The sequence below is a fragment of the Xenopus tropicalis genome, chromosome 8 (genome assembly GCF_000004195.4).
Source record: "Xenopus tropicalis strain Nigerian chromosome 8, UCB_Xtro_10.0, whole genome shotgun sequence".
Taxonomy (NCBI): Eukaryota; Metazoa; Chordata; class Amphibia; order Anura; family Pipidae; genus Xenopus; species Xenopus tropicalis.
In genome coordinates, this window is record NC_030684.2 from 63,256,367 (window position 1) to 63,276,610 (window position 20,244).

Consider the following 20,244-nt stretch of genomic DNA (forward strand, 5'->3'; position numbering starts at 1 on the left):
CTGAATATGCTCTTCTAACCTACCAAGTGGAATTTTTAATTGTGTCACTCACTGTTGATGGTGCTTCCTGCCTTAAAGTCATTGAACCATCAATATCATCCTGGTCGCTTTCACTCCAGTAATCTGCTAATGACAAAATAATTATTAATTTGCAAGTGTAATGTAGACCTAAAATGCATAATTCAGAGGAAGTCTAAGCGCTACCAAAAACAAAAACTGAATATGATAAATTCCGTGTGTAAAATATTATTTGTTAAGTAATTGCTTTTACCAATACAGAGGTTTAAAACAGTTTGCAAAGTGCCCAGAATCATGATACCAAAAAAAATTAAGAGCCCCTATACTCCAGAACAAATTTCTAATGGATGCATGGTGCTAGGGAACCCTGTACTTGTGGTCAAAAACTACACCAGATTTTTTAACTCAGTCCATGGAGTGGGTATATCATTGTACCATTAGTAAATAGGGCTAAAGGTACTAAGTAAGGTACTAAAGGTACTAAGTTTTTATGCTAATAAAAAAAGACTATTGGGTAATAAGGGAGGTTCCAAATTAATGGTCTACTGACAAAAGACCTCCATTTTTTTGCGCTTGTCACGAGACCCTTGTTTTAGAATGGAGTCCTACCTATATTAGGCATTAAAGGTCATGTAAAGCCTACATTTGCCTACAATGTATAGCAGTTGGGCACATCTCCCCCCGCCCAAATGGCATCATTTGTACTGCATATATCCCCTCCGCTTGCCAGCACCATCACATTTTCCTAAAGAAAATAGCAGGTTACACCTGGTGGCCATTTTTCCTCTGATACATAATCAGATTAATTTAAATCTGCAAACAGCCTACATACACACAGACCCTTATTCAGCATACATGTCATCAAGAATACAGGCTCACACAGGCACAACTGACTTTGATAAAAGTTCTGCTTTGTTTGAGCTGAGCTCAGGAAAGGAGGTTGGGAGAAAAAAATTAAAGCAGACAGCTAGAGTTTCTATGGGAACCAGCAATGCCATCTCTGCACTGGCTGCTCGACTGGGGGGCATATCTAGTAATCTGAGCTTAGAACAACTGAGCATGCCCACAAGCCAACAGCCAAAGCAAATTCCTGAAGCAGGGGGCCAAGTGGGTTACAGGAGGAGAAGGAAATCTAAGTGATTAAGGAGATGTTGCAGTCTTACTATTAACCTCTAGACAACCAGTGTGGCAGGTATTGAAAGATTTCAAAGAGGCTGTTCACTGATTAAATTTGTATGTGTGGGGTTTACATGTCCTTTAAGTACAGGCCTTCTTGAGTCTGAAAGGGATTTTTTATCCAAAATGGAATTAACTGCATGAAGCTCTATTGGCTGTGATTTTGTGTCCCTCAGTGCTCTGGTTTGTGCACCTAGCCCTTTGTAGATGGACCTTTAAGTCTCAAAGCTACCCAGTGATCAATGCCTTAAATGCTTTGCTTGGAAATAGCAGCACATCAGCACCATGGAAAGAGCTTCTACCTCCCAAGGAATCTCTCATTTCAAGCATTACTGCTGTCTGGCCATAAAGGTTAATGCTAGAAGTAAGATGCAGTGCTTTGCAAGAGTGGTTCTCCAGTAATGTATATTAGCATTAGACCACATTTTACTGGGCAGAAAATGCATTATATTAATGCATAGGTACATTTCAGTGCAGCTCACAGTATCTTGCCATACATGCTTTTACTGATTAGGATGTATTTGTGTCTTGACACATATTGCTTTTACCTTCATTTGGTCTGGTATCCTTTTCATCTGGAGTGTAACCAATTGCTGCAAGGCCTAAACGGTTCATCCATCTATAACAATGAAAAAACGATATTGACAATTACACAGTGAAGCTATAAATCTAACATGAATCAGCAGCCACTTCCTAGATATAACATATTTATTAGAACCACAGGCACACATTAAAATACAGATGCCCATGGTCTTTTATTATTAGACAATCCTGTCATCAGTTGAATGCAGTGGTAATTTCATCTATGAATATAGCTCACATCTGTGTATGTGGTAATGTGTAATGATTGTGACACATCAGAATCTCTGATAAACTATACCCTATGGGGAAGATTTACTAATCCACAAACGGACCGAAAGCGTCCAAACGCGTTTTTCCGTAATGATCGGTATTTTTGTGACTTTTTTGTCGCCGTCGCGACTTTTTCGTATGTCCCGAAATTTTTTTGTCGCCGGCGCGATTTTTTCGTATACTTTCAGCGACTTTTTCGTCGTCGTCGCAAAAAAATCGGATTGGTTTTTCCGGCGTTTACTATCGGCAAAATACGATAAAGTCGCGACGGTGCCAAAAAAGTCGCAACAAATACGAAAAATTTCGAGGGCAACAAAAAGTCACAACATTTTTGTTTCCAATACGATTTTTTCCCTTTCGGGATTCGGATTCGTGGATTAGTAAATCTGCCCCTATGTGTACAAGGTTTTGCACATTACAATTTACTGGGCCAAGAACTCCAGGAAAGCTCTAGAATTAAACACTACTATTGGACTATGGAAAACATTAAAAAGGTGAGGAATTTTTACGGATAAGGCTCTCGTGATGAATGGCCACACATTGAACCTCATTTTGGAGTAGTGGTGTTAAAGCCACTATTAGTACATGTATGGGACCTGTTATCCAGAATGCTCGGGACCTGGGGTTTTCCGGATAAGGGATCTTTCCGTAATTTGGATCTACATAACTTAATAAACCCATAAGATTGTTTTGCCTCCAATAAGGATTAATTATGTCTTAGTTAGGATCAAGTACCAGGTACTCTTTTATAATTACAGAGAAAAAGGGAATGATTTTTAAAAGTTATAATTATTTGCTTATTATGGAGTCTATGGGAGATGGCCTTTCCGTAATTTGGAACTTTCTGGATAACGGGTTTCCGGATAAGGGATCCCATACCTGTACTGTTAAAGACTGTGCAAAAGTTTATTAACTTTGTTTTGCAGCTCGCAACAGAGGGCCCCAAGAGGTGCAATCAAAAATACCCATAGAACACCCCAAGCACCCCTAGCTTCCTAGTTTATTTAAGAAGAATGGTGAAAGGTGACAACAGCAATAGATCCAAAAAAGGGTACTGAAGCATGGGAGGGGGGCAAAAGCCAGAACTCTGCAGTAAATCTGCAATATATTTGCATGCTCATCTAAAAACATAGCAAGGTCAGTATTACCATTCTTCCACAAGATGTCAGTGTCACATAAAATGGAAAACATTGCCTATAAGTACATGCTCCTCATATTATGAACAACCAAGTAGAAAATGTAGTGTTTTGGGTTTCCAGACTGAACCAGTGCTCCAAAACTACATAATGTGCAGGATCACATTTTCCCTTCTGCAGTTTTGTTCGACTTGCTTTTAGCCATGTTGTATAATAAGTACAACTTCTATAGTTATTACCGTATTTTTCGCCGTATAAGACGCACTTTTTCTTCCCCAAAACTGGGGGGGAAAAGTTGGTGCGTCTTATACGACGAATACTCACCCCCAGTACCGCCAAGTCATCGCCGGAGGCTCCTTCTCTCTTATGCGGCAGCATCAGGCCTTTTTATAAGGTTGCGCCCGTGCGTATGACGTCACACGTCAGCGACGAGGCGCAACCTTATAGAAGTGCCTGTTGCAGCTGCATAAGAGAGAAGGAGCCTCCGGCGATGACTTGGTCTGTTGGGGGTACTTTCTATGGGGGCACTGTGTGTGGGGGCTACTGTCTATGGGGGGTACTGTGTATGGGGGCAATTGGGGCACTGTGTATGGGGACTATTGGGGCACTGTGTATGGGGGAAATTGGGGCACTGTGTATGGGGGAAATTGGGGCACTGTGTATGGGGGCACTTTCGTAATATTTGGGGGGATATTACCCCCCCCATGGACGTCCGTACCTTGCGTCCTCTTCCCCTTGCAGTGCCGATCGGCGCGCACTGACACTGCTGACATTGGTGCGCGCACCTCTAGTCATGCAAAGCACACAGCAGGATGGCAAGTACTTGATAATTAGTATATTATATAGTTCAGAATCTTTTTTTCTAGATTTTTGTCCTTTAAAATTGGGTGCGTCTTATATTTCGGAGCGTCTTATACAGCGAAAAATACGGTAACTGTTTGTTTCCTGAATTTGTGCCATGAAGCCACTAGTGATAGATGAGGGTTTATCAGATTAGGGCTTATTTCTGAAATTGTGGGTTACTAATAACATCTAAAACAACCATGAAATCAATATCATATAGTTCCATAGATTTTGTAAAGTTTAAAGGCTTCATTACTGATCATTAATAATGCTATTTATTTTCTAATAATAAAATTAATACACAACCAAAAATGTATATTTCTTTCTTTGGCAGCCAATGTTTTCAATAAATGGTTTTAAACAGAACTAGTATTGAGCCAGTGTCTGTGAATTCCTTTCTCAAATGGGCAAATACTATCTTTCAGAAAGGTCATTGCTTTGCAGCAAGGCAGTGATGTCTAATCTGAGGTATAGGATCTGTTGTTGAACACTTGTAGAATGCCCAAATTGGGAGAAGCTAGAACAACAACTGCACAGGCTCCGGTTGGACATGTCTGGGTCTTAGGGTCTTTATAGTTAACTGTAATCTCAGGGCTTCCCTGCAAGTGCTTAATATAAGTTTTGGTTTGATACAAAGGAGTATGAAGAGGTTATAAGCAGTACCTGACTCAGTAAATAAGACTTATACAGTCCTCTGGCCTAAAGCAAAAGCATATGTATGAGAAATAATAATGATAGATTGGAGATGGCAACACATAGTTTGTTATCATTCTACAGCTTCATAAATTTAAATCTGCAGCCAAGGACTATGGTAAATGCCTAAACTGTTTGAACCAGTGCCCTAAGACTATGCTTTAAAACCTGCAGAGTTTTAGTATTTTGCAAAGTGACATATTTGAAGGTACTAGAACTCTAGCCAATATAGCAGATTTCTTTTAGTAATTATATAGGCCTGGATTCAAACAACAACATTGCACTTCTATGGCTGATCCAACATACACCTTTACACGAGGAAGAAGCTTGTGCCACATCTTTCTGCAAATAAATGTGTTAAAGGCATCTGCCGGTATGCTGGTATTGCTTTGGGAGCAGCCGAGAAATTGAATGCACTCTATGGAAGTGTGTAAGTGGTGTGCTGCAGAATCTATTTATTATTTATCCAACATACACACAATACCCTCACAGTATTATGGCTATCCTTACAGTTCACTACAATTCTTTTTGACAGAGCTGACACCATATTAAGTGGTGGATTCTTGTGTAAATACAACCGAATCAAAGCCAGGATTTGCTGTTGAAAAGTCATCAAACTTCCTTAGAAATAGATAAAAATCAGTTTGCTATGATATGATTTTAATTTAGCACCCTACTGATTATTTATAATCAGTAATGCAGCTAGTTTTTCTAGGCATGTGGTACCAAGAAACATACATTCACTTCTTTGGTTCCTTCTCTAAAGTGCCTTGACAGTTAGCAATTTGGTTTTTAGGCAGATTGTTATGTAGGTATATATGTATGTATAAGTGTATTTATATAGTGCAACTTGTGTATGCATTGCTGAACATTTTTACAGTACATTGGTAGTACAGATAAGGGTAGCTAACATTCTAATAAATAAATAAATAAATAAGAATGTCTGTTTTACAGCCTCTAAGACCTTATGCAATGCTAATCCTTCAAACCCTATTCACATAAAGCTATCCTTCTACCTTTCTCATGTGCTTTCTAGAATGCCCTATCCATCTGCATATGGAGGCTTTCCATAAAGTGAAATACCTAGACCTGGAGATCTTTATGGTTGCAGAGCTGGAAATTTCCGCTCCCCTTAATGTAGGTTTTAAACTCTAACCACACCATCTTCTCCTTTCTTAACTTTTGAAGACCACAGCATACACTTGTTTTCCCCAGTCTCTCTTTATGTTGCAACTATATATAACCCCCTTGTTCCCTATTCTACTTTTCTAGATCAATTTTCTGCTTGGCTCCCAGACTTTCTCTCATAATGCACCAGGTTTTATTCTAGGTGATTGCACTTCTCCAGCTACATATAAACTTCTCTCACTACCAACTTCATTTGCCCTCTCTCATTGGACTGACTCACCTACTTACATGAATGGTTACACTCTTGATATTATATTCCGCCACACCTGCTACCTATCCAACCTTACTTACTTTCATATCCGACTTCACTCACTTTACTTTCAAATAACACTTTGTACTGTTGCATCCCAAAATCTCACTCCATGCACACATACAGACATCTCAACACAGTTAATCTGCAACAACAATCAGCAGTAGCAGCACACCATATCTCTCATTAAAGTAACCTCTCCTATACAAATATGGCAGCTTCCATTTGTAACAGTGCTCTCTTTTTAGCTCTTGCCACCCTGGCTTTTTCCTCCACCAATCACACTTATACAGAAAACCCCAACCTTGGCACACACACCTTAGCTTAGCTTAGCATCTTGGTACCTCAAGATGTTCTCGATAAACTGAACTCTTACTTCAGTCAAGCTCTTTTAATAACAATGACAAGTGCCATTCTGTTTGTTTAATCTCTTCTCTATCCTTTAAACCAAAACACTTGTTTTACACTTTTAACTCTTTACTGTTCCCCCTACCAACCCTCTACCCATTAGTGTAACTGCACAAGACTGCTCATTCCTTTAAAAACTAAATAGACTGCATCAGACACAGTATACCATTCAATGTAATTTCCAGTTTAACTTGCATTACAGTCACATCTACTTTCTGCAGCAGTAGAGGAAATTAGCAACCCCACAACCTACTTCCTTTAGCTCCTCCACACAATTTCTTTACAAAATCAGTATAATTTAATTCTAGTTACCCATAGTCTAGTAGTTCATATTTATTTGGTGAATATGGCATTAGATAAACACCCTTTTCTTGTTGGAAAGTTTCCTTTATATGTATGCTTTTCTGACTTTTTTATATGAAACAAGCTTTCTTTGCCATGAAACTATTCATTTCCATGATCTGCCTTGGCTGAGGTCTGTAGAGCACAGAGGGATCTGGATGTACAACTTTACCTCTCATATACTGATAAACAGGATTCTATTTGCAAGTTCCCATGCTATTGACTTCTTTTGTTTTTACTTAGCACAAGAATTGTATACAGCAAAGACAATTATGTCATTATTTCGCCTAGGTAATTATTTATGAAAGAAGCATACAGGAGGGATTCATAGATACAGCAACATCAAACTGATTACTCAATCAATAAGATGTGTTTGGAGATTAAAATTTATGTTTTGTGAAGAACGCTTCAGGCAGAGTTTTTTTTTACCAACTAGGTAAAATTGAAAATGCTTCAAATGTCAAAATATACTGTTTCATAAATATACTCATCATAAATATACTGTTTTATAAATTATTAAACATATTTTTGATCAAGTGGAACTGTGCATTATTTTTATTAAAAGGATGGTCCACCTTACCTGTCATTTTTAATTAAATGTAGATAGTAATATTCCAGGATAATTTGCAATTCATCTTCCATAAAAAAAAATGAAAAACATTTTCACATGTTACTTTTATAACAGTTAAGTCTGGAATTAAATCATAATCTGGTTGCTATAAATTATTTACCCTAACAACCAGGCAGTAATTTAGAAGTCAGAATGGAAGATGAATAGCAGAAGGCCTGAAAGATAAACACTAACAAATCGAAATACAATGAAATCGAATCCTTGCATGCAACTTTAAACCATTTAACTTTAAACCATTTCTCCATTGCTTTAACTTGACCAATTGTCAGTGGGTATAGCTGCATTGCACATAGAATTCAAACAGGGCTGTCCAAATGGGGCCCTCCAAGGCATTTTTGCACATGGATTTCATAGACTTTACTATTTCAATATTTGACCCTCTAACATGTCTTTATTTAGGTTTTGGGTCAAATCATTAAGTTGATCAGCATTGTCTTGGAATGTCGCTGTCTACGCCATTCAAAAAGTTTATTTCAACACGAACTTCCCCTTTAATAAAATAAGGTAACATGTAAGTGTGTCAGTTTTTAACTCTTTTTCTTATCTTTGTGGAGGTTGTGTTTGTTCTAAGAGAACATTCTTGGAGAAAATAGCTTAGCCATTGTAGGCCAAAGCCCTCTTAGCATTATGATGGTGATCTAAATTCTTTTTTCACTTCTTCTTTCAAGTTCTTAAATACCTATACTCAGTAACTGTAAAGCATAAAATCACTCAGAATAAATCTCCTGATTTGATAATTTGACTTAATTCTGTTGATTTCATTTGATGTAATCATTTTTAAATGTGTCAAGCTAGCTACAGATGAATGAGCCTTAGAAAGCATAACAGCGAAGAAATGAACCGTAGCAATTTGGGTTATTTGTCTAGATTATTTCATTCACTTATTGGAAATTTTAATTAGACTGCATAACGGTTTATTATCTATGAACACATTTTTTCTCACTGTAACAGAATAATTAAATCAGCATAAGATTACATTTTATACAGCATGTCATGTCTACAGGTGAATAGAGAATGTTTCTGAAATTTGTATTTCAGCTCTGAATGCTCAGACCAGAGTTATTGATCCTGATTTAGTCCAGTATAGGTAGTAGTCTAGCCAAAAGAATAAACTAAGGCACCTTTTCTTCTATACAGTGTATAGAACAAAAGCTTTAATGAATCCGAAGCTTTCATAAAAATTGTCGCAAGGTACAAAAAAAGTAGCACAAATTAACGAAAAAGTCACGAAAAATCCGCACAGTAGGAAAGCTTAGAAAAAAGATGATTTTTTGTATTTGGATTCAATCGTTCTTTAATGAATGTGCCCCATCTCACATTTGCTGTCTGAATTGCCACTTATATTCTGCTCAGCAAACCACAGATACTGTAATTCAAATTAAACATAGTATCTAAACATAGACTCAAATTTGGGGGTAACTGAGCTAGGTATTGCCCACCATCATCTAAAATTAAGACTTCATTATTATGATGTAATATAAAATGTAATTCTAAACATGTTTCCAATATAAATCAATTACAAATTTAAAAATGGATTTAAATTTATTTGTAAATGTAACTGCAATTTAAGCAATTTCTGTCAGTGCTTTATGGTTCCTTCTTCTGACTACTTATAGCATTGCAACCAGTGGTCTGCTGTCCTTCAAACGGAATCTAGTTCTCATAATTTCATGTTGTGTGATTTGTAAAAAAGGAGAATAACAGAAGTGTGAAAGGCACTAAGGGAGTCATGGCTGGAGGAAAGCTGCTTTTTAATACAAATTGAGCAAACAAGGGACAGACAGAAATTGCTTTCAGTTTGAATATGTTCATTTTTAGGTTGACCCTTTAAAATGACAACTCAAGATCACTTGTACAATGGCTGATGTTTCCCCCACCTCTTCTTTTTATTGCTTCATGGTATTAAAAACACATGTGATGGGAACTGTAGTTGAACAAGGATGGGGCTTAAAATATCATTGTATGCAATATCTAATAGCATTTTTAGATCTTTCTGGCAGAAAGGCTTCAGTGTAGGAATAGTTCATATTATCACAGAATAATATAACTGCATATGTTTAACTAAATAGGCCCCTATAGCTGGTTGGGGACTGCTGGCATCTGGTGTTAATTCCTTCCATTTGTTCAGACTTTTACCATTGACCAATATCCTGGGTGGCAATTAGCTTGCAAAACAAGTTAGTCAGTGGCAATCTAAATCTCTCCTTGCTACAAGTCACTGACTAACTAAACTGAGAAAATACTGCTGTTCATTCCAGCAGGGCCTGTTGCTACTAAACTCATCCTTATAACTTGAAACAGCAAAAACAAGAAGCATGTGAAAGCAGCAAGGTCTCACTATTTTGAAACAAGGAAAAGCCCTGCCAGCACCATGGCTTCCTGTTGTGCAACTGACTGGGTTCACATAAAGATCTGGCAAAAACAGTCAATGGCACCCTAAAGGTCAGGATATGTGGTAATATCAATTGTCAAAAACAGGCAAGGATAAAAACCAAATGAGACACTAAGATAAGGCTTGAGCAGAATCTGGATATTAGAAACTAGCTTGGCTAGTGAATTAAGCTGAATCTGGGGTTTAAAACAATAAAAGTAAATGCCAGGAAATGACACCCTTGTGCCGAAGCATGCCTCAGTGGCCTGAAACATGTGTTTTATGTTGCAACACAGCCCATATGGGAAAACGCTTGCCTGCCGGTGTGCCTTGCACAGCATTCATAACATGTTTGGAGGGAGATAATAAAAATACAGAACGTACCACTTTCTCAGAGGCAACTCTAGACTATTTAATGAAACTTTAATAGCTTTGGAAAACAGCGGAAGATTTTTGAACATATATAACCTAGAATTCCTAAATGAACTAAAAATCAAACCAAGTCTGTTTTATGGTTTAAGTTATAAAAAGACATTACAATGGATAAATACAAATAAAAAAATGAAGCTTACTATAAGTCACAAAATATCCATGGGAAATAATGAGTACCAGAAGTATTATTTAACCATACATTGCCTTTTGAAATATTAAAGCCTTGACATTTGCTGTAATACAGAACAAAGTGATGGGTTATTTTCCCATCAGATATTCTTGCAGAATAAGCATCAATTGTATAGTTTATTTTTCTCTAACTGCTGGTATATTGGCAGTATACGCAGACTGTCTAAGAGCTCATATATTTCCTGGGTCATGCAATACAGGTAGAGTATGAGATCAGTATGTATCAAGTGGAAGCCATTTTGTTAATGGTGTCAAATCCTTAGCTTCCATTTTGATAAATTGTACTTGCAACAAAATTATACTATCTCCCATATGTAATAGATAATGTTTGGCCAGGTGCAGTAAATCATAGCAACCAATAAAATGGTTGTTTATTAACAGGTGACCAGTGAATGCTACTTCCTGATTGGTTGCCATAGGTTACTGCTCTTGGGCAAACTTAGTGACTTTTATTACAGAATCCTCTATATGTGTAGTCAGGATTGACAGCTTTTCTGTAAAAAATACTGATCTGTTAAAAACATTAGCATCAAGAATGCTATGCTAGTAAAACAACTGCCCAATGGCAATCCTATGTTGATAAGAGAAAATTCATGGAGGATCTTTAAGCCTGCTGAAAATGAAACATGAGGCTAATTGTTTTAATTGCATTTAGGTTTTTAAGAAAGACAAGATGAACTGAGACAAGAGAGAAGTTCATACTAGTAATTATTCATTTATCAGCATGAACATGGCTGGTTTAGTGTAACAAGCTGACATAGGCGCATTAATTTTGCAAAGCCAACTCTGTCCCAAACCTCCCGTAGGGCGTCACAGCAGGAAAAATCAACACAACAACATCCCAGCTGTGTGAGCAAGCCACAAGCTGATTACTAGCACACTATTTAGGAAGATGGTCAGTATTTCCTGCTTTCCTACTAAAATGTCCTAATAAATCTTAGCACCTGCTCTGAACCTGGCAGTGGTTAACATTTATCAGCAAGTACCCCTGATAAATTAATTAAGTTTCTGGTAGTAACCTAATTGCATATTGTTTTTCTCATTTGATATATTAATCAAATACTAATAAATCCCTTATTCTCCTGAAAGCACTGGCTGAAAAGTTTTCCACAAATGAATTATTGCTGATTCCTCTTGTCTTAGAATTTTTTTTTTTTATTAAATATTTTTAGAAAGGGGAATTACTACTGGAAGCGCATTACTCAAAACATTTATAGCCATCAGAGATTCTTTGAGGAACCAGTGCGGTATACCACAAATCACCTTTCCTGTGTAGCCAGACTAATCACTGTACATAATATGTAATCCACACTTTCTCCAAGTAAACTTGTTTTCTCACTCAGCTTCTTGTATCTAATAAAGAGAGCACATGACTTACAAGTTCATGATTTGCCCAATAAAACCAGAGTAGGACTGGCCTGCTAAAGTATCAATGGCTCTCCTGATAAACACCATCCAAGAACAATTTCCATCATCCATCACCACCTATTTTCACCATAGGTTTATAAGACATCCTATAGATTTACCACTAGCTACAGTATCTACATTTAACAGTTGTATCAGTGGGCCCTCTGTGCTGGGTTCTCTGCAGGGCCCTAAATATAGTATTACGGTGTTTCCTTTGCCTTTCTCTACATTGATTCCAAAATCTAAAACATGGAAAAATAAACCCAGAGGGAAAGTTATAGGTGCTTGCTAAGTATGTCTGCAATTTCACCTGCAAAATGGCCCTTGTAGTGTTGTACACATCTGTGCTTTCCATGTGAGTGCAATTGGAGAAAAATCACATATGACAGGTCATATTTGTACCTTGATGAGTGTGCAGTCATGTGTGTTCTGACTCACATTTAAATGACAGACTAATACAATTCACACGGGTGTTTCCATCTACATCACCCAAAAATGTTATTTTACATTTCCATAATATCATTATTCTCCATGTTCACCTCATCAGGATAAATAAAGCATTGCCAAGCTCAACAATACAGATGCAATGAATGGAATGCCAAAAACTCATTCAATCAGTGCACCAAAATCTGTGCGATTGTAAATGACCCCTTTTTTTTTCTTTTAAAAATCTGCAAAGCATTAAATACTTGACATTGATGCATGGCCATCATTGTTGCAAAGGCCATTGTAGACCGACCATTAAACTAGGTAATGACAACCACTACCACTACTATGGCACTTTCTACACAAGAGGTGAAAAGATTAACACTTGGCTTTGGAAATGACACTGCTGGTGGCAACTATTGTAACAAGGAGGGAAATCTAGAATTAGGGGAAGAATTATCAAAGATTGAATTATTCCTGCCTTGTTTCCAACAGTTTCAATTTTATCACATTTATAAACCTTTTTCTGATCTTCTGACAAATGTCCATGACTTTACCTAATAGTTAAAAAATTAATGATTCTTCCTATTTATAAAAGTATCTCCCCCAATTCTCACCTTGACTTACTGGGTGAGTGCTCAGTTATATGAATTCCATTGTTTGTAATTAAACTGATTTGTAAAGTCGCAGTAAAAGAATAAGAATTGCTTTTAGTTTAATGCATTGCAAACATGGAAGCACTAAATCCAGAATTTCATTTGGGAATCAGCTGAATATGCAGAGAATATGCAGCTTGGCAAGGATCAATATAAAGCCCCCAATCATAGAATCTATGCCCCTGGCATGCTGCTACTGTGTCAGTGGCATATATTTTACATTGTTTGCCACAATAGGACTCATCTACCTTGGTCACGAGTGCAAGTACAAGAGCACTAATGGGTGCACCTTGTGGCAGATTGGAGCTCTGGAGCAGGGCTCAGTGTACATCATTGACATACATAGGGGAGCCCAGTACCCAATGCCTGCCCGAAGCAGGTGGTAACTATAGTGCATGCTGTCCCTTACAGTCCCGCCATGTATGTCCTCAATGAGGTATTAGATAAGGGTGTGCCAGATGATGACAGTGTCCTGCCAACACTCTCCTACACGCCACCCCTCCAGAAATTAGCACTTTCAGGCACAGGTAGCACTGCACAGAGGGAGAAGCACAACTCTTTGGCACATACATTTAAGAGACACCCATTTTAATGAATCTTACCTATTCATTTCTTCAAGACAATCAGTAGCAAAGAAGAAACTCTTAATTTTCGGATGACATGCTTTGAAGGCACTGCAAAAACATATATGTATATTGTTAGCAAATAATATGCATCAGCTTTAGTAGGATGGAAAAAGAGTACCTAGGAGACAGAAGCAGTTTTATGTGTGATATTCTTACAGTGAAAGCTACTATACATTTCATTTATTCTGTGTAATCTGCTTAGCAGTTGTTTGAGTTATTAACCTATTTAGGGTTTACACGTACAGTTAATAACTTCATGTTGAGGGCACTGGAATTGCCTGTCAAAACATGTCGCAACTGCAACATCCCTGCAATAAATGCACTGACTTTTGCTTGACAGAACAGGTTAACCTACAAGATTTAATGGAAACACAAAGCAGATGGTTGGTGTAATGGCTCTGACACAAAAAAGTGCTGATATTGGCAAGTAAGTGTGTATTTGTTTGCTTCTGCCTACGGCAGAATTTATTCTGTATTTTTTTACTGATCTAATAGGTTGTTAGTATTTAGCTCTGGTAATCCCTTTTACTATATAACTGGGTTGTGGCTCCTCCTCTGCGCCGTTATGTCTTTTTGCATTCACAACCTACAATCTATGTTGCCTATGTCAATTACAGTCATTAAAAAGTTTTCTGAGCTTTACCAGTTCTATTCCCCTTTCCTCATTGTCATTCCCCCATCTTACCAAATCAAAGGAAAGCAATCATTTCTGTAAAATGAAGACCATAACAAATACAGAGATTAGGGATCTTCTTTGGCAACCTATACACAACATTTTTTTATAATTTCTGATTATCACACAATAGAATTAGATTCTTTTATTATGACTAGCAATTACAACTGTTATTTCTAAACATTACTACCAACTCAAGATAACCTAGACCACCTGATCAATGAGAAATGTTGATAAATAGACCTGTTATGTACCCTGAGATAAGGGCAATTCAATTGAATCATCTGATTGCACTGTAATATTTATACTACTGACTTACAATTATTGTGTATAAAACACCAATAAAACTTTGTTACAAAAAAAATATATATCTTCTGCACACCTAGGGGCTGATTTACTAAGACACGAATTCCGACCGAATTGGAAAAATTCCGATTGGAAAACGAACATTTTGCGACTTTTTCGTATTTTTTGCGATTTTTTTTTGCGAAAAGTTGCGCTTTTTTCGTAGCGTTAAAACTTAAAAGGCGCAATGTTTTGCACAAGTTTTAACACTACGAAAAAATCGCAACTTTTTGCGCAAGTTTTAACGCTACGAAAAAATCGCAACTTTCGGAATGGCTACGAAAAACTCGCGTTTTTCCGCAAAAATCGTATTGGTAACGAAAAAGTCGCGATAATTTTCCGAAAAAATCGCAAAATACCGATCATTACGAAAAAAACGCAATCGGACGCATTCGGCCCGTTCGTGAGTAAGTAAATGGGCCCCCTACAGTCTGATTTATACTGATGCATACAGCAAATAAACCACTTTTATGAATAGATTGTGGATGGTATACAGTAGCGAAAGCCTGCTGGTATAAAAACTCAAAAGATTGTTTTCATTCTTTTTTAGCACAAATTGGGTATTATGAGTCCGTATATTTTTAAATATTGCACCTAATTATTATACAAAATGTAATTACTTACTGTTTCCTTCTGCATTCAATGGCTCGATCTATCCTGAATTCAGGCAAACTAATAAACCCTTCTGCCTTTTCATCCTGCAGTTATACAACAGGGAAGAAAGTATGGCTGATTAGATCAGTGTGAAGTTAATGAACCAACCAAGTTAGGTCCACCTTTATAACATAGCATAATAATGTACTATATACACACTCACAGGTATATATTTCATAGAACACAGTCAGTAAAACCTGTGACAGTTTAATCTGCTACATGGAGATCTTAGATATTTCTGTGACCATTTCAAATCCAAACTCTATTTGAACTTCTTAAAGAGTTTTCTGTCAGGGTCTAAGAAACTACTTTAGGGGAAATGGGTTGGGGGTTTTCCAGCAAACACTGAAAATCCAAAGTGAGCCATGGTTGCTGGAAAGAATAACTGAAATATTAATATAGATATGATTATTTTTTTGGACAGGTATTATGTAAGTTTGAAGTATGACGTGACATTATTATTATTAAAGTACAGGTTTGGGATCTATTATTGGGAAACCGATTATCCAGAAAGCTTTGAATTAGGGGAAGGTGATCTCTCATAGACTCCATTTTAATCTAATAATTAAATTTTTTAAAAAATGATTTGCCTTTTCTCTGTAATAACAAAACAGTACATTGTACTTGACCCTAACATATAATTAATCCCCATTAGAGGCAGAATAATCCTATTGAATTGTATTCATTATTCATTTATTCATTTTTTGTAGAAAGGTTCAATCACTGGGGGGTGCCAAGTCTGAGCATTCTGGATAACAAGTCCTATGCCTGTTTTTTACTCATTTATAAGATATTCTGCAGCACTTTATGAATATTGTTCATCATTCACATGTGTCTCTGTCCCAGTGGACCTTACATTTTAAGGTCCCTATCACATTCACAGACATTATTATTAACTGTGTCAGGAGCAAACTACTGCTATTTTTGTGTTTTATGTTTATGTTTTTGGAGCGTGGGTAGAATGCAAGCATGGGAAGAACAAACACCTGGAAGTTAGTGCCCTGGCTGAAATGGAATTAGGACCCCAGGCACAGAGCAGTAATGCCAGAGACAGTGCAGCCATGCTGCCCAGTGTATCCAAAAACTGCTACTGCCTTTGATATATTTATGTTCTTTTTGATGCCATATAGATATGATAGATAGTTTGGAGAGGAGTTAAAGCTATGTACAAAGGGATCTAAGTTATTTGTCAAAATAAAGCAACCTCTTTCTTAACTTCTTTTTACTTACATTTTGGTTTGTGTACCAGTACAGTGAAGAATCTTTAAGAATGAACCAGTATTTTTTCCACTTTTGTGTGAAGTAACCTTTGGCATCTTTCTTTTTCCACAGCCAACCTTCGCAGTCACCATGGCCCAAATCTTTGCATGAAATCCGCCTTCTGCTTCCTCCGGTTAGGGAGCTTCCTGAGAAAGAAAAAGAAGTTGTGATGTCCAAAAGGTGGGCACTGGCCTTAAAACTTTCACTATTATTAAACTGCAAGCATTTCATGCAAAGTTAGATGAGCTTTTTGGTACAGTCCCAAACCTACCTAATGGCCTAAAATACACCAGTGTTTTTTTGTGATCTGGTTCTGATCAAAATTGTTCAAATTTTAGCAGAAAAAGTTTCTCTCATATATAAAATTTACATCAAAATTATAGTTATGTTGTAGGCAAAAGTAACCTGTAAATACTGTACAGTATTTATTTACATGTTGTTTTTGACATTAAAATAGTTTCGTTTTTTTAATTTTTTTATGAAACAAATCAAATAGTTGATTGAATGCTACACGGGCAGAGAAAATGAAAGAGAAAATCTTCTGCAGGTTATGACTTTTGATAACGTAACATCTATCATTCTCTATGGTTATGTATCAATTATGACCACCCCACCAGTGTTGTTTTGGTAACAAGCATATTTTCTTGAAATTCTTTCTATAAATTCTTGTATTTTACCTTTTGACCTCTTTTTCGTTCTAACCCTCAAAGATGCGGAATGGAAAGACTGCAAAAACATTAAGTACAAGAATATTTAGAATATACTTCTACAAATAAACATAAGCAATTTACATTACACACAAAGTAGCATCAAGGGTAAGGAAAATAATTTTAAGCCTGAGCCACATGAATAAAGCTGTTTACACTGAGCACATTAATTCCCACTATATATCTGTAAACTGGGCAACCAAAATACATAGAAGCTCAAAAAAAGCTTAACTTAAAGGGGGTAAGATCATAGAAATTGTTTTCTTCTTAACCTGTTTAACTTCTTTTATTTTGGGACTGCTTATGGTCTGGAGCCTCAGGGGGCAACTATGGTAAAACAATTCACATGACTTTTTCAGAAAAAACTGTATGTAATCTGAGAGCATTTCCCCCAGATACCTACACTCATAAACACTAGGTGGCCAGAAGATAAAATTAATGGGACTTACCACAGGAATGCAGCCAGAAAGGGTCTATGTCAAAGACCACTTAAACTACTTGCTCATGTCCAAGTGAGCCTGCCTGGCTTTGGGGGTTGATTTTAGTGCTAATTCTGGTAAGGTAGCCTACTAAACTACTTTTGTGTATTTGAAATAAACTAGTTTATGGTTTAGTCATGACATTTAGGGTCATGTTTGTTTCTTAAGGGGGAGGGGCTGTGAAATCAGAGGTGGTTTTTGGCTAGATTATTGTTCAGGTTTGACAAGGCTGAAACCAGAACAGATGCAAACAGCTTTTAGAAAGCCAAACCATTTGGGTTAAAACCGAACACTTGCAAACCCTAATTGGGGGAATTGCTTTACTTAATTCATGCTAATAATACCTGCATAGTTTTGATTCACCAGAGCACTTAATTTCTTCTGCTTTTGGGTTTTTTGACTCATATTTGTATATTGATCAGTGTGTTATTACATCTATGTTTTAAAATCCTTATAATCTGTAGGTCAGTTTAGCTGAAAATAAAGCGTCTGTTAATTGTAATGCTACACATCAAAAAATGTAGCTTTCTGATACAGCTTTTCTGTGTAGGTTTCCCAAATTATTTAGATTGCAAGCTCATTTTTCAAATTGTCAGGGGACTATAATATATATATATACATGGATATATTTTTAAAAAAAAAACCAAAATATAAATACATAGCTAGTGACCTAGCTTTATTATGGCAAAAGCTATTTTAACCAGCCTATTAAATTAAATGCTGTTTGCTGCCTGGTAGAGGTATATATGTAACAAGCTTTCCCTGATGTCAGATTTGGAAGGAATTACCTTTAATTTAAGAATTTGTACCTTTTGTTCAATGCTAAAATCCCAATTTTATCAAGTCAGATCAACAAAATTGATCACAGTTTATTACCGAGTTCAGAGTAAAAAATGTAAATAATAATTTCATTTTATAAAGTATATATAATGACTACTTATTCTTCACTCCAGTGTTTCAGGCAGTGGTTCTGTATTTAGGTCTCAGCATTCTGGCAGAAGTCAATGGCAATATTTGTTTAATTTAGAATAGCCACAACAACTAAAATGAACACAGGCTGAATTCTGAAATTGTTCTATTTCTTCATAGTGACTTATAGTACAGACTGTTTTGGTCTTAAATTGGTCTTCTGATGAGTTTCTAATTAATTGTGTTCCTGCCTAGATTAAGGGTTATGTCACAGCAGGACAAAATCATTTTCACTAATCATTTATTATTGTAGAATGTGTATTGCCGCAATTTATTTATTATCAGCACAGTTTTTTCCTGAAACACTGTTGGATTCATTTTGGAGTTAAAGTCACACAGACATGCTATACTTGCAAGCCTTATGATAATTTTTCCTTAGTTTTGCATTTACAGCACTTCTGTAAATTGCAAAAAAAAAGTGATGAATCTGCAGGGACCAAGTGTGACATTAGACTAAAAGACTTCTCTTTGTGGTCACGTATGAATTCCAGCCAACTAAAGAACATGCTCTGGGCTGTCACATGGATTAACATCTTGAGCTTCTCAGCCTTTTAAGAGTATTGCATTCTGTAGCCTGCACTGAACACATAACCTAGATTCAGCTTTTAATTATATATGAATGTAGTATTCTTTCACCTAACACCTATAAAAAGCAATTCTTAAAATCTGTTCAACTTTGATGGTACCAACTTAATTCTATAAATAAAAGTTTGCTTCTAAAGGCTAAATACCTGTCCCTAAAAGTATGTGAAAAATGCTATTACATCATTAAACACCCATAACTTGCATTGTCTTTAGTTTAATGCAATGCTTCTGGATTTCCTGGAGCTTAAAGATTTTGTATGGTGTTAGTGCTCTGCACTGCAGCTTAGCTGTTACACTCTATAGGATAGAATGGAGTTGAACTACTCAAAGCAGTCAAACACAATGTGCCAAATTTTTACTTTGATCAATGCAGTAAATGCTTTAATAAACGTGTCAGTTCACAATACACAATATAATGTCTAAGAAAGTTTGTGTTAATTAATACAATATATTAAAAAATCAAATGTCTCTGGGTTCCCCAGATGGATATTTAGTAAATGACACTGACTAAATAAAAAAGAGAGCTAATCCAAATACATATTTTAGGCTTTAGAGAATTTACCCATATACTGTATGTACGAAACAGAGACCTTGTTATGCAACATATATGGGAGTCGCTTATGAACTTCCCTCTGGCTGACCTTTTAGCAAAAGTAAATCTTTTTCATATAAGCCATGTATTTGAGCAGAATAGCACTTAACACATTACCGCTGGTTGGTGGTTTTCAATGAAATAATTTAACCTGTTGCCTTAACGCTGTTCTGCCCATGGCTTTATTTACAGTATTCAGAGGCAAAATATGAACAATAAGGTAATTCTTTTGAGGATGGGAATGGGATATGCAGCAACAAAATGCACATTGTGACTCAATGGCATACATCATACATGTTGTAGAACAGCAAGAATAGGAATCTCTAAAAGTACAAA

At 36.5% G+C, this 20,244-nt stretch overlaps 1 protein-coding gene across 1 annotated transcript in view; it reads right to left on the reverse strand.

Moving 5' to 3' along the window:
* Positions 1–20,244, reverse strand: part of LOC100488567 (connector enhancer of kinase suppressor of ras 2) — a 276,323-nt gene that overhangs the window by 5,555 nt on the left and 250,524 nt on the right. Inside the window, exons 16-21 of the mRNA XM_031891318.1 lie at positions 17,254–17,302; positions 16,547–16,722; positions 15,287–15,360; positions 13,621–13,692; positions 1,743–1,813; positions 53–126 (exon numbers count right to left, since the gene is read on the reverse strand). Coding sequence (XP_031747178.1) covers positions 53–126; positions 1,743–1,813; positions 13,621–13,692; positions 15,287–15,360; positions 16,547–16,722; positions 17,254–17,302 — 516 coding nt within the window. The remainder of the gene's footprint in view (positions 1–52; positions 127–1,742; positions 1,814–13,620; positions 13,693–15,286; positions 15,361–16,546; positions 16,723–17,253; positions 17,303–20,244) is intronic.